Here is a 13,124-nt window from a genome sequence, read left to right as displayed (position 1 = left end):
TTGTTGGGCTATGACTGCGGGCAGTGTGCGGCTCTGAGGGGCTGGCAGGCACGGTGGGAACGGGCAGGGCAGCGCCTGTGCCCGGGGGACACAGAGCCAGAGAGCCCAGGCTCACAGAGGGCCCATCTTCACACAGAGCCCAGCTTCACATACAGAGCCCAACTTCATACACAGAGCCCAGCCTCACACACAGAGCCCCAGCTTCACACACAGAGCCCCAGCTTCACACACAGAGCCCCAGCTTCACACACAGAGCCCCAGCCTCACACACAGAGCCCCAGCTTCACACACAGAGCCCTGCTTCACACACAGAGCCCAGCTTCACACACAGAGCCCCAGCTTCACACACAGAGCCCAGCTTCACACACAGAGCCCCAGCTTCACACACAGAGCCCCAGCTTCATACACAGAGCCCCAGCTTCACACACAGAGCCCAGCCTCACACACAGAGCCCCAGCTTCACACACAGAGCCCCAGCCAGAGCCCAGCCTCACAGAGGGCCCAGCTTCAAAGAGAGCCCAGCCTCACATACAGAGCGCCCAGCTTCACACACAGAGCCCCAGCTTCACACACAGAGGCCAGCTAGAGCCCAGCTTCACAGAGGGCCCAGCTTCAAACAGAGCCCAGCCTCACACACAGAGCCCCAGCTTCACACACAGAGCCCAGCTAGAACCCAGCTTCACACACAGAGCCCCAGCCTCACACACAGAGCCCTGCTTCACACAGAGCCCAGCCCAGCCTCACACACAGAGCGCCCAGCCAGAGCCAGCAGAAGCCCCTGCACCAAGCTGCTGCCTCCCACCTGCTCGGGGATTGGCACAAGGGCTGGCTTGCTGCCCCTTCCACAACGTTGCTCTTTAAAGATCGTTTCAGGCTTTGCCAGCACTTCTGGGGTGCTTTCCTTTCTCGCCTCCTCCTGAGGCCTGAATATCCTCTTTTTATTTGCATTTCTTAGCGTGCACTGCCTCCCTCAAGCAAGCCACAAGCCAAGCCATGCGAGTAAATCTGGCTTTCCTTCCCTTTGTGCATGGGCTGGAGCCCTGGCTCAGCCATTACCAACGCTTTTCCCACAAGTAGACCTCCAGGCATCATCTTCACTGCTTTTCCACGGCACAGAAGAGGCAGAAAAGCTTAAAATTTGGCTCAGTGACCTTCATCACTCTAAATCAATACATTTCTATCTGGCTTGCAGCCTTTGCTCCTACCAACTCACCTTGCAATTAATTGCAAAGCTGGAGGCCAGCACAGGAGTGTCTGGGCCTCTCCCACATTCACAGAGATAGAAACACCTGGAGGATCTGCTGCCATCAAACCCACCCTATTGCTGACCACCATTCACTCTTTTCCAACTCACAATCTCAACTGACTCTAATCCCAAGCCCCTTCCTCTTCCAGCTTTCCTCCTCCTGGCCCCAAAGGCAGAGCAATCACCACTAAAATGCATCCCAAACATTCAGTACAGTGAGGCTGAAAGCTGAGCCCCTGAATGTTCTTCAGAAGGGCAATTACATCCCGATTCCCACCCTTGTCACTGGAGCTCTGACAAAGACAATACTCAGCACTCCTTTCCCTGCAGCCCCAGCTCAGCCTCTCCCTGCTGTGGTACAGGAAAGGCTCCTTCCACCCTCAGCCATCCCAGCTGGCCAGGGATGCTGCCAGTGCTCTGTGGCCCACAGACCTCTCCAAAGGAGGAACCTGCCTGCAGCCTGCTCTGGTTTCTGTCAAGCCAAAGGGAAGGTTCTTGGTTGGAGTCTCCTGCCCACAGATGGGCTCCTCACACACGACACGCAAGGGAACTTGACAAGAACAGGGAAGAATCATTGTTTGCCCATCCCTGGCAGAATTCAGACATGAACACAGAGCCAGACTTGAAACTATAGAAAAATCTGGTGTGCAACGTGACCTTTGTTTGCTGGGCACCCACCTGGAATGAGTGCACCCATCACAAAGGCTCATGGTGAAACCCCTGGCACCAAGCTGGCTGGGATCCTCCTCATACTGACAAAGGGACAGCTCTGAGCACTGTGTGTGACAGTGTCCCAGCTGTTATGGCCATGGGCACTGTGTGTGACAGTGTCCCAGCTGTTATGGCCATGGGCACTGTGTGTGACAGTGTCCCAGCTGTTATAGCCATGGCACTGTGTGTGACAGTGTCCCAGGTGTATGGCCATGGGCACTGTGTGTGACAGTGTCCCAGGTGTTATGGCCATGGGCACTGTGTGTGACAGTGTCCCAGTGTTATGGCCATGGCACTGTGTGTGACAGTGTCCCAGGTGTTATGGCCATGGGCACTGTGTGTGACAGTGTCCCAGCTGTTATGGCCACGGGCACTGTGTGTGACAGTGTCCCATCTGTTATGGCCATGGGCACTGTGTGTGACAGTGTCCCAGCTGTTATGGCCACGGGCACTGTGTGTGACAGTGTCCCAGGTGTTATGGCCATGGGCACTGTGTGTGACAGTGTCCCAGCTATTATGGCCATGGACTCTCCAGGAGAAATGTAGAACTCCATGCTTGCCCTCCACAATCTCTGCCATCACCCATGGCAGAAATGCCAAGGGACCACCCTGAGGCCTGGAGAGCAGACCCTGTCTGCTGTGAGGTGGTAGCAGGGAATGTGTGACCCTTCCACTGGCAGGGGCAGAGACAAGAGGTGACAAAGCAGGACAGGGGGCTGGCAGGACACCCAGCCCTGAGCTCCAGCTAATGGGGACTGCCACAATGCAGGCTGCTGGGCATGTGATGGCTGAAGGTCATCTTCCCCTCCTGCCTCACCCTCACCATTTCTTCCCCTTGTAATGTGGTTCAGCTACACAAGAGTGTCCAAGGAGGATGGGGCTCAATTGAACAGGAATAAAAATATTTGAGAGCTCACTTTTGAGTCTCCCCTTTGCACAGGAGGCACAAGCTATCTAGCCCAGGACCCCCAGAGAGGGCCCTTGGTGGTGAGAATGGCTTTGAGAACACTCAGCAGTGCCCCCAAAGCCCAGAGCTGTGCAGCCATCACCAGCTGGTGCCTGCTAATGCTGCAAACACATCGACCTCAGCCTTCACCCACTCACACTACAGACCGTGCCAGCTCTGGGTTCCCACTGCTCAGGGAGAGTAGCAGATGGAAAAAGGAAAACCAGGAAAATTGCCCTGCTTGGGAGCGCAGGGTAGGCGATTTTTTTTTTCTTTTTAGGAGTCAGGCACCTGGATTTCTGCAGCTCCCAGTGAAATCGCAGGCCTCGCAATTCAAAATAATTAGCGACTGGTAGTTTTCCTTTTATGCAAAATCATCCTTTTTATCCAACACCTAAATGAAAATGAATATGCTTGATTATCTACCAAAGGGCCCAATTTCTGAGCTTCGCTCCGATGCACACAGCAAAATTCATCTCTCCTCGGGCTGCTGTTACAGGCAAGGGCTGATAAATGAGCGGTCAAGGCAGAGATCCAGAGCCAGGGATGCCAGCCTGACCTTTGCTAATGCTATTTACAGCATCAAATATCCACAAATCCAGCCATGGCTGCATCCACATCCCTGCTGCTCCAGCCTGGGGGGCTTAGGGACAGCCAGGAGAGCTCACAGCTGGCCTGCCAGTATTAGAGCAGCACAGATGTCACCCTCCTTCCATGCAGCCCACCCACCACGTCAGAGCCCACCCCTTGAGGCAGCTTTCAAGCTGGTTCACTCCAAAGGAGAGGATGAAGCAAACTGTTTAGCAGAGAGGAGTCTGAAGCATCTAAGGCTGATCACAGGAAACCCCCCAGGCAGGTTCTTCAGAAGACATTACTGCTCATCTGCACCATCCTGACACCATCCTGACAGGGCTCCATCCCACTCCCACGGCCTCCACCCCAAAGGTAACAGCCAGGAAAACGCCCACCTGATCCCCACCAACCTCCCCATCGTCCCTGGCCACGGTGACACGGCACAATCTCACATTTGCCCCTCCACCACCTCCAGACTCACCCTGTTCTCGTCGTAGATGATCTGCACCAAGCTGCGATGTTTGGACTCGATAGGAGGGGGAGAGATGGGTTTTTCAGGCTCTGGTGGTTTGGCTGCTTCTTCCTCCAACTGTTGCTGTGGAAGGAGAGGGGGGAGGAGGAGGAGGGTGAGTCACAGCAAGGAACTCAGCCGTCCCTGTCCACACGAGACTCTCGGAGGTGCCCTGAGCGAGGCAGAGAGCGCCATGGCAGGAGAGTTGCTGGCAGCCAGGGCAGAGGGAGGAGAGCTCCAGCAGCCCCGGCCACGCAGGCGCAGCGCTGCCTGCCCCAGGCACCGGCCCTGTGCTCGTGGCTCGGTGTGCTTGGGGTATGGAGGATGAGGACCTGCCTCAAAGGAGCCTCCTGCAACGGGCCCCAGGCTAGAAATAACGATTTTACTGGGAACGCTTAAATGAAACCACAGCTCCAGCCCGGCTCCTTGCTGCTACCTGCCTCTGGAGCTGCTGCTGCGTGCAGGGAGAGGTGGAGGAGCCAGGGGTGAGGTGATGAGCAAGGCTGCTCTCCACCCTCAGCTTCACCTCCCAATGGAGTGGTTGGAGGAGATGCCTTGGGATGACTGTGCTCCATTAATGACTCGTGCACCAGCCACCCCTGCACTTTGCACTATCACCTGGTCAGCAGCTAAACCTGACATCCCACCTGCAACACTGAGGTGGGAGGAGACATCCCAGCCCTTCCCGTAAGTCTGAGGAACTGCTCAGCTGAAAGAGGAAATCCCAGATTGCTGCAGGCTGCTCCTGGGGCCAGGCTGAGGAGGGAGAGCGCAGCCGAGCGCGGCAGCTGCGGGGCAGCACAGGCACGGGAGAGAGAGCGCCTCTCAAAAACACTGAGGGCTTTTCCCTGCTAGGCTCTCATCTCCAAATCTTTGCAGTTGTTTTTTCTTCCTGCAGCTCAAGCATCCCCTGTTGAAGCATGAGGAAAATCGAGTGAGGAAGAAAATGCAGCTGGGACTTGGCTTGCACAGAGCACAGCACTGATTTCCCAGAGACACTGGTGGCTGTGGCCTGAGAAGAAGCTGAGCATCTCTTCCTCCTCCCCATCACCTCTGCTGCTCCTGATGACACCTTTAGCAGGAGGATACACTTGGCATGAACCCAAGAAAGCACTTAAGCGCCCAGACAGGCTGGAATGGCTTGGCTGAGAAAACACACACTCCTAAAATTGTGTTTCAATGGATGAAGCACCCCATGCTGTGCACTCCACCTCCCCATAGGTGGATACCTCTCCCCATAGAGGGAGAAGCAGCAGTTTAGGGAACACCAAGATAAGGCCAAAAAAGCTGCTGTTGCCAGCCAGAGTGGGGAGCAGGCTCTGGCAGTGCAGGAGAGCCTGTGTCCCATAAATCAGCATCACCAACAGCCTTAGAGTTACTCCAGCCATGAGTGAGAGCAGCCAGGAACTGCCCAGCCTGGAGGGAATGAACCCTTCCCAGCACTGCAGGGATCTGTCTGTCCCTTCCTGCCTGCAAACAGCCACACCACAGTGGCACTCTGAAGGCTCCAACCACAGGAACAGCCCTCAGCCCTCTGCTGTTCTCAGGTGGCCCAAACCACAGCACAGGGGACAAGAGCTCCCTGAGAAGCCACTGCTGAAACCATGGGCTGCAAAGCTGAATTTGGCACAGAAGCAGCACTTCCAGGACCTGCCAGCTCTTCCCTGGTGTCCTCCTAAGGCACCCTATCACACATCCTCACTCCCATGGGATAAACTCCAAAAACTCCAAAGAACGAGCCAGCAAAAAGGATCAGATACATCTACTTCTCTTGGGGAAAATATTTGTGTTTAAAAAGAAAAAAAGTCAAAGCATCCAAAACTTGGCTACATCGTTCTGGAAACCCACAAAAATTCTGCCAAGTGGTCGGGTGTGCAGCAAGGGATTTCAGAGGAGAGGGTTTGATGGCCTATCAGGAAACGAAAGTTTGCCACTAAGTGGAGGCTCATTAAAAACAGCTCATTAGAAGAAAAAATACAAATCTAATTATAGCTGAAATACAGTAGAGAATTCAACTCTACTTGCTGTGGTGTGGCACTGTATGGATGTTAAAGGGCCAGATGCTGGGTGAGGATGTGAGGAGGGGCTGCAGGCAGCACACCTGACTGCAGCCTCCACAGCTCCTCCTGGGAGCCGTGGGAAATGGCAAAGCAAAATAGGTCAGGGTTCCCAGACAGGGACAAAATGGATTTCTTAAAGGTCTGCCACAAGAGCCAGGCTGGGACTGTGACCTTTACAGGGAGAGAGCGGGATGAGAGATGAGTCCTGATGGCTGCACACTGCCTCCCTCACCCAGCAGTGGCTGCCCAAGACCTCCGTCCTCTCCCCAAACAGGACAGGGCAGCAGTGTGGAAGGGATACAAGGTGCCACCATCACCCACAGGGCAACCCATTCCCAAGTGGAAGAGGTGCCCTCTCCAGGAGAGACACCCTTTGGCTGGACCATGTGCTCCAGAGGGACACTGCAGGCTGCAGCACTGGTGGGAAGGTGGGAGATACTTCAGGAAGGTGGGAGACACTTCAGGAAGGTGGGAGATATTCAGGAAGGTGGGAAGGTGGGAGACACTTCAGGAAGGTGGGATATACTTCAGGAAGGTGGGAGATACTTCAGGAAGGCCCCATCCCTGCAGGAACCAGCTCCCTTGCTGCAGACACCTGCCTGCTGAAGCCAAGGCTGTCACACACACACCTGGGCACTGGGATGCTTCACCTGGCCGGGCAGAGCAGAGCCTTCCAGGCACAGGGCAGCTCTGAAAACCATTTCCAAGAGAGCACAGGAAACTGAGCAATGGAAGGGGAAAGGCTGGAGCTCTCCCAGCCAGCAGCTCCACCTCCATCACCAGGTGGGAGTGTTGTACTCCCGGAGAGCCCTTGGCTGAGCTCGGCGCCCAGGGAGGCTCAGGCTCTGCCGCTGCACAGAGCAGCCCAGCAGTTTATTTCTCCTTCAGAGCCCGGTGCTGCTGCCAGGAATAAATGCATAAGGATTATCCTTCCCTGTCAGGAAGAGGGGGAGAGAGGACTCGGAGAGATCTGAGCGCATATGGCGCATGAATGAGCGGGGGAAGGCTGACGGAGGTGGCCTCCTGCCAGGGGTGTGCAGGGTTTGGGGAAGGTTTCTCAGCTTTGCTTCTTGCAAGGTCCAGGCAGAGCCTTCCCTGCCATTTATGGAACAACCAGAAAGAGAGAGATGGTGGATTGTGGTTGGTTGGGATTTTTTTAAGCTTTGTTTTTTTTTTTTGCACAGCCTTTCCATACAAGTGTGTTTAATTACCCTGAGAAGGCCTCCCAAAGACAGAGGGGAAAAGCATTAGGATATTCTGGCTGCATGTGATTTCTCCCCTGCTCCACTGACGTTCCTGCAGGAGCAGTTTCTGTTCCAGGCTCGCTGCTTTCCCTCACTCGTGCTCCTGCACTGACAGCTCAGATGCACAGATGCACAAAACGTTCCTGGAGCATCTCAGACAGGACCCCCTGCTCCAAAATCACTTTTTCCCAGATGTGCTAGCTCTGCTGGAGGACTGGGATAGGGAAGGAGGCCATAGTGGGGGGGTCAGTTTTGCTACCATATAACTTTGCCACCATGTGCCAAAAGTTAAAAAAAAAAATAGAATCAAAGGAAGGGAGGGGACACTTTTACTGCCAACAGCCACTTTCACCTTCTTCCCCATTTAACAGAGCATTTTTGTGGGCAGGAAGAATCATAAAATTTCTTCTTCTAGGGAAGAAATAAAGCAACTGAGCAGCCAACAATAAAAACCCCATTTCCTCACGGGAAGACGGTTTGATTTTAAGGGTGAGGAGCATATGCTGCTCCTGTCAGCACCAGCAGAGCTCCTCAGCACCCCTGAAAAGCCAGGCAGTGGATCATCAGAGCTGTCAGTGTTCCCAGCTGCCATGACAGGGACCTTCCCTGCCCTGCCCATTTGGGAAGCCTTTTTCCAGAGCAGGAAATTGCTGTGGTTGGCATCTCTTTGCTCAAATCCGAGTGAAAAAAGGGCCAGCAGCCAGGTCTCCTCTCCAGGTGGCAGAGGGGAAGGGCTGCCTTCACCCCAAAACCAGCAAGAGGAACTCTGTGGTTTCCATGGCTCCAGATGTTCCTCTGGGCCCCGTGAGCTGGCACACAGGGCTCTGCCTCACCCCCAGCACAGCTGCTTCTGCCCACACACCTCTGCAGCAACACATGCCAAAAAGGCTCCTTGGCATTAATTAAACCATATTGTTTGAAAACAAAATGAAAATATTCCTGCTTTGTCTTGCAGGACAGAAAGGAACTGTGTTTGGTATGGGAAAATACAGATCTGATGGGGAAGAGCAAGTGCATGCTCATTCTAAGGAGCTTCAACAGTAAAGGTTTTGCTCCATTCCCAAATTCCTACTGAAGTTACAGCCCCTTGGGAAAGGTCATTCCTCTTGGGCAGTTTGGGATTAGCCATCAGGGAGTTCAGAAACTCATCCCAAGCAAAGAAAATAAAACAACCAGGAAAAAAAGAGGCAGTGATTTGCTTTAAAAAGTGAAAGCCTCTAAGTCTGTGGGTTTTTTCACAGATGTCCCTGAAGGTTTTGTCATATTAATCTCTTAATGGGTTTATGGTAATTATGTACAGGCCAACAGCGAGTGGGCCATCCTTTTGCTGGGGAGTGCTCCTGAGCAGGGTAAAGCTGCAGCCAGGAAGATCAGATTCAATCCCTGCTCAAGCACAGCCCTGACTGGAGCTGCACCAGATGCTGCTCAAGGCTGCAGAGCTGGCAAGCCCCAGGGAAGGGGACTGGATGCACTGGAAGGGCCATTTGGTCATTGCAGCAATGTCTGAACAGCCCAGCACTGAACACTGGCAGCAACAGCAGCACTGGGGAGAGACAATTGCTGGAAAGGAGAAATAAAGAGAAATAAAGGACCTGGTGCTGCACTGGGCTGTCCAATGACTCGGACAAGCCATGCTGTGCTTCCAGCTCTGCTGCTCACCACCTGCACATCCGCTGCCAAGGCACTGAGGACACATTTTTCTCTCTTTTAGGTTCTCTCACATGCACAGAGCCACGAGCTGGGTTTCAAAGCATCGTGTGACCAGCAGCTCCAGACTGCAGGCACAGCAGCCACCACGCATGTCACAGCAGGGACACAGCTGATCCTGTGCACTGGCACTGCCACTTCCCCTGCTGTGGCCATGCAGGGACAAGGACGGGCCCTGTGGCAGCATGCAGAAGCGAGGACACGTGCTCCCCTCCACACCACGGCCTCCTACCTGCTTCTTCTTCAGCTTGGAGATCTGCTGCTCCACCATGGTGATCTCGCGGTCCACGCGGTCCATGTTCTGGATGAGCTCCTCCTTGGAGAGCCGCGCCGGCAGCAGATCCAGCTCGGCCTCGCCGTGCGCGGGGCTCACGGGGGACACGGGCTCCAGCTTGCCAGGCAGGCCACGCTCCTGCCAGGGGTCAAACAACACATCAGCTCTCTCCCAGGAGACTCTGGATCCTTCTCTCATCCTCCCACAGCTCCCTGGCCCGTTCCCAGCCTCCTGAGATGCACAGAACCCTCAAAAAAACCTGCTAGACGAGGGAGTACCAGCTGTCAGATCACATCACCACAGGGCTCCACAACCTCCAGCAGCTCCAAAGACAACCAGGTTATTCTCCCAGGGACACGACAGCAGCTCTTCCTCCTGACAAAGCCTCAGTGGCTCCCACCACCTTGAGAGCTGCTCATGTTCTCACAGGATCAATAAACCATCCATATTCAGGAGCTCTCAGCACCACTGTCCCTTCAGAGGGCTCAAGGCAAAAATGAGACACCACAGTCACATCTTCCTTGTGCCACAGAGACAAGAGCAGCATGAACCATGCTGAAGGAAAGGGGCTGGGAGGGCAGCCCTTGGGAGGAAAGCAGGCTCCTAGCTCCTTCATGGCTGTCTTTCTCCATCTCTTTCCAAACCCTGGGGATACTCTGAGTGTTGGATGTTGAATGCATCCACACAAATATGGAGAAAAAGGGGATAGGTGAGTCAAGATAAAAACAACAACAAACTGATATTTTTCAAATTCCAGGTGAAGAAGCTCTCAGCTCAACAAGACCCTTCAAGTCAGAGAGACTGGAGAGACCAGCAAAACCTCCATGGCCATGACAGGGAGCAGCAATAATGACCCAGGGCAGAGGGAAGCTGCCTGATGAGCCTGCCCACCACAGGTGAGCACACCTGGGCTGAGGCAGCTGCTGAACAGCCACCACCACACAGATGGGATCACAGCACAGCACCAGCCTGCCCTGACCCAGGATGCTCCTCTCTGGCAGCCACCCAGAGCCTTAATTAAAAGTCTATCTATTAATTTGCTTAGTGAGTGGATGGATTTCTTTTCCTGGAGGGGGAGGAGAGGAGCAGTGTCTCCAGTGGTAACCCTAAACCAGTGCCAGGCTGGGCAGGCAGCACAGGGCAGCTGCTGCGAGGGGAGGGAGGGAGGGATGGGGCAGGCAAACAAGGCAAGGAGCTCACACAACTCTGCCACCTTCATTACTGCAGCCCTCAGAAAGCCAACACTGTTCTGTGCTCCCACTGTCCTGCCTCAGCCCATCCACCCAGGAGCACAAAGGCACCACAAGGCTAAGCTGGTTGTGTCCAGCATCCATCCAGAAGAGAAGCTAGAAGGACTTGAGAGCTTTCTGAAGAATCCTGAAGAGAAGATCCTGTCTTGTTTTACTTCCCAGCATTAGACATCAAAAATGGTCAGTCTGCTGACATGGGAAGGCTTTGTGATCTCCACAACTGGGGTTTTTTTTGTGGTTTTGGTTTTTTTTCAAGTCAAGAGGAGCAGGACAACCACAAAAAGCAAAAGATAAATTAGCTGTTCATGAAATCTTGTTCAGATTAAGGCACAGGAAGGGGAAGTGGCAGTGGGTAGGTTTTTCTAAAGGAAAGGAAGCTACCTGCCAAAAATGCAGGAGAGAAAGGCTCCTCACTGTGCACATGAAACAAATGACACTTCCTCTTGTCTGCCAATGTGCAGGACAGGGCATCTTTAAACTCCTACTTGGAACAAAACACCTTGGGAACCTGGGTCCTGATACATTTTTATCTTTTTACCTTGTGGAATGTGAAGGAAAAGAGCAGCAAAGCTGAGTAAGGGAAATAGCTGCAAGTCACAGCACAAACATCATCATCATCATCTGGTACTAGGAGATGATTACAGCAATAGAGAGAGGCAAAGTCCTTGGCCCTCACATACTGGGCACTGTCATGTCACAAGCACCTCAATAAATCCACAAAATGACAAGCAGCAAAAAGAAGGAAAAAACAAAAATCTCGTCTGTGCAGCGCTGACATCCAAAAAGCAGAGCTCATGGATTTATGCAAGGCATAAAGAAGCCCTTATAAACCACAAAAGTGGCTTGAAAAGAGGTGTGCCAAGACCAGAGTCTGCTCAGAGCATGGGCAAGACCCCCATGGTCAGAGAGATTTCAACCAGTGCTCTGCTTCCTACAGCTCTCAAGAAACCCTCAAAATATATTCCCCTGCTCTAGACAGTGTCATACCCTGAGCAAGTGCAGTGTGAAATGTGAAATTCTCCTTATTATCGTGAAGTCACAGACTTCCCAACCAGCAACAGCCAGGAGAGGTGGAATAAATCTGCTGGAGGGAAGAAAACAATTACTGCATTACTCAAGTTGATATTTTCTCAGTAATTATACTGTTTCCATGTGATTTGTTTTTACACATGGCTAACAGCTACTGCAGCTCCTGTTTATCCCTGGCCTTGTTTTGTGATTTATATGATAACAAGGGTGGGTGTGAGGGGGGCAGAGGCTGCACAAACCTCCCTGCAGCAAGAGGAGGTGCTGGCACTGAAGAAAACAATTATCACTGAGGAGGTTGTCAAAGAGCAAGGCCAGACTTTGGGGTGGGTTTCTTCTACATGCTTAGGAATAAAAATTCCCAACACAGCTAACGGAGCAAGCCTGCTATTCACTAGTAAGCAATGACTTCAAATACATGCAGAAAAGAGAGGAAGGAAGAGGATAAGCCAACTGCCTATTGATGCCTTGAAGAGCAAGTAAGGCTCTAGGTGAATTTGTCCCAGCCTTCAAACACACCAACATTGGGGTCACAAGAAAAAATTTCATTGGGAGCCCCAAGTGTGGTCCCAGGACACAGTGGAACCTGCCCCAGCCCATCTCCACCTGCTTATTTTGCATTACTGACCCAGCTTGAGATACTCACAGAGAAGTCATGTGATGTGGATGGATTTAAAAACATGTCTGAGCCCCATTTCAGCTCAGCACCTACAGCTGGATGCAGCCCAGTGTTCCTGCAGGGTCATTTTTTCAGCCCTCAGGAGACAGCACATGGGGAGCTCCGCTCCATCTGCACCTGAATCTCACTGCAAAGTGCATTTTGACCTTGCTGATCCCCTGACTGCATCAGCTGGAGCTCCCAAAGCTCCAGAGCCCAGCAGTGTGTCCCAGGAGAGCAGAGCTGCCTGCCTGGCTGAGCTCAGGGTCTCAGCGCTCCGTGTTTGCCCTACATATCATCCTCCCTGAGCCCAGGCCTCTCTAATCCAGATCATTAGTGATGTTCCCCCAAGCCCAGGACAGAGATTTAGGGATGCCAACATCATCTCTTCCACAGTCTGTTCACTTTCTAATTATCAGCCAGCAGTAGCATTTCCTGCTGCAGCACCAGGAGGGATTAAGAGGTGTTATCTTCCACTCCTGCCCACTCACACATCTCCTGTCCTCAGGGCTGGAGGAGATTGCCAAAGCAGGGAGGACAGGCTGGGGCCACTCAATTTGTGCTCAAATTAATCCCAAAACAAACCTCACATGAACTTGGGGATCTCCTTGTGGGGATGCCTCCACCACCTGAGCCTCCCATGGCAGCACAGCCAGAGAACATTCCAGCACTGCCCCAGCCAACATCCCTCCCAAAGCCCCATCCATGTGGGGACTGCAGAGCCAGCAGCTCATCCTCCCTGCCCAGGAGCCCAGGGATGAGCAGCATCACACTCTGAGCCCCCAGGGCTTCCCACACTCCCTGGGATGAGAACCAGGCAGGAAAGCAACACCCCAGTCAGGTTTTTAGGTAAAAACACACATATAAAACTCCTAAGTGAGCCAAATACAGACTGAAGGAATTTGGTTTTTTAATTGG

The 13,124-nt window shown here is 53.1% G+C and overlaps 1 protein-coding gene across 18 annotated transcripts in view; it reads right to left on the bottom strand.

Moving 5' to 3' along the window:
• NCOR2 (nuclear receptor corepressor 2) overlaps nucleotides 1–13,124 on the bottom strand; it is a 290,104-nt gene that overhangs the window by 107,150 nt on the left and 169,830 nt on the right. For all 18 annotated transcript variants that reach the window (XM_064727114.1, XM_064727123.1, XM_064727117.1 and 15 more), the window contains exons 5-6: nucleotides 9,231–9,410; nucleotides 3,958–4,071 (exon numbers count right to left, since the gene is read on the bottom strand). In XM_064727114.1, the coding sequence (XP_064583184.1) occupies nucleotides 3,958–4,071; nucleotides 9,231–9,410 (294 nt within the window). The remainder of the gene's footprint in view (nucleotides 1–3,957; nucleotides 4,072–9,230; nucleotides 9,411–13,124) is intronic.

Source organism: Zonotrichia leucophrys, chromosome 15, assembly GCF_028769735.1.
Source record: "Zonotrichia leucophrys gambelii isolate GWCS_2022_RI chromosome 15, RI_Zleu_2.0, whole genome shotgun sequence".
Classification (NCBI taxonomy): Eukaryota; Metazoa; Chordata; class Aves; order Passeriformes; family Passerellidae; genus Zonotrichia; species Zonotrichia leucophrys.
The sequence above is the reverse complement of the archived record's forward strand: the minus strand, read 5'-3'. Positions and strand labels throughout refer to the sequence as shown.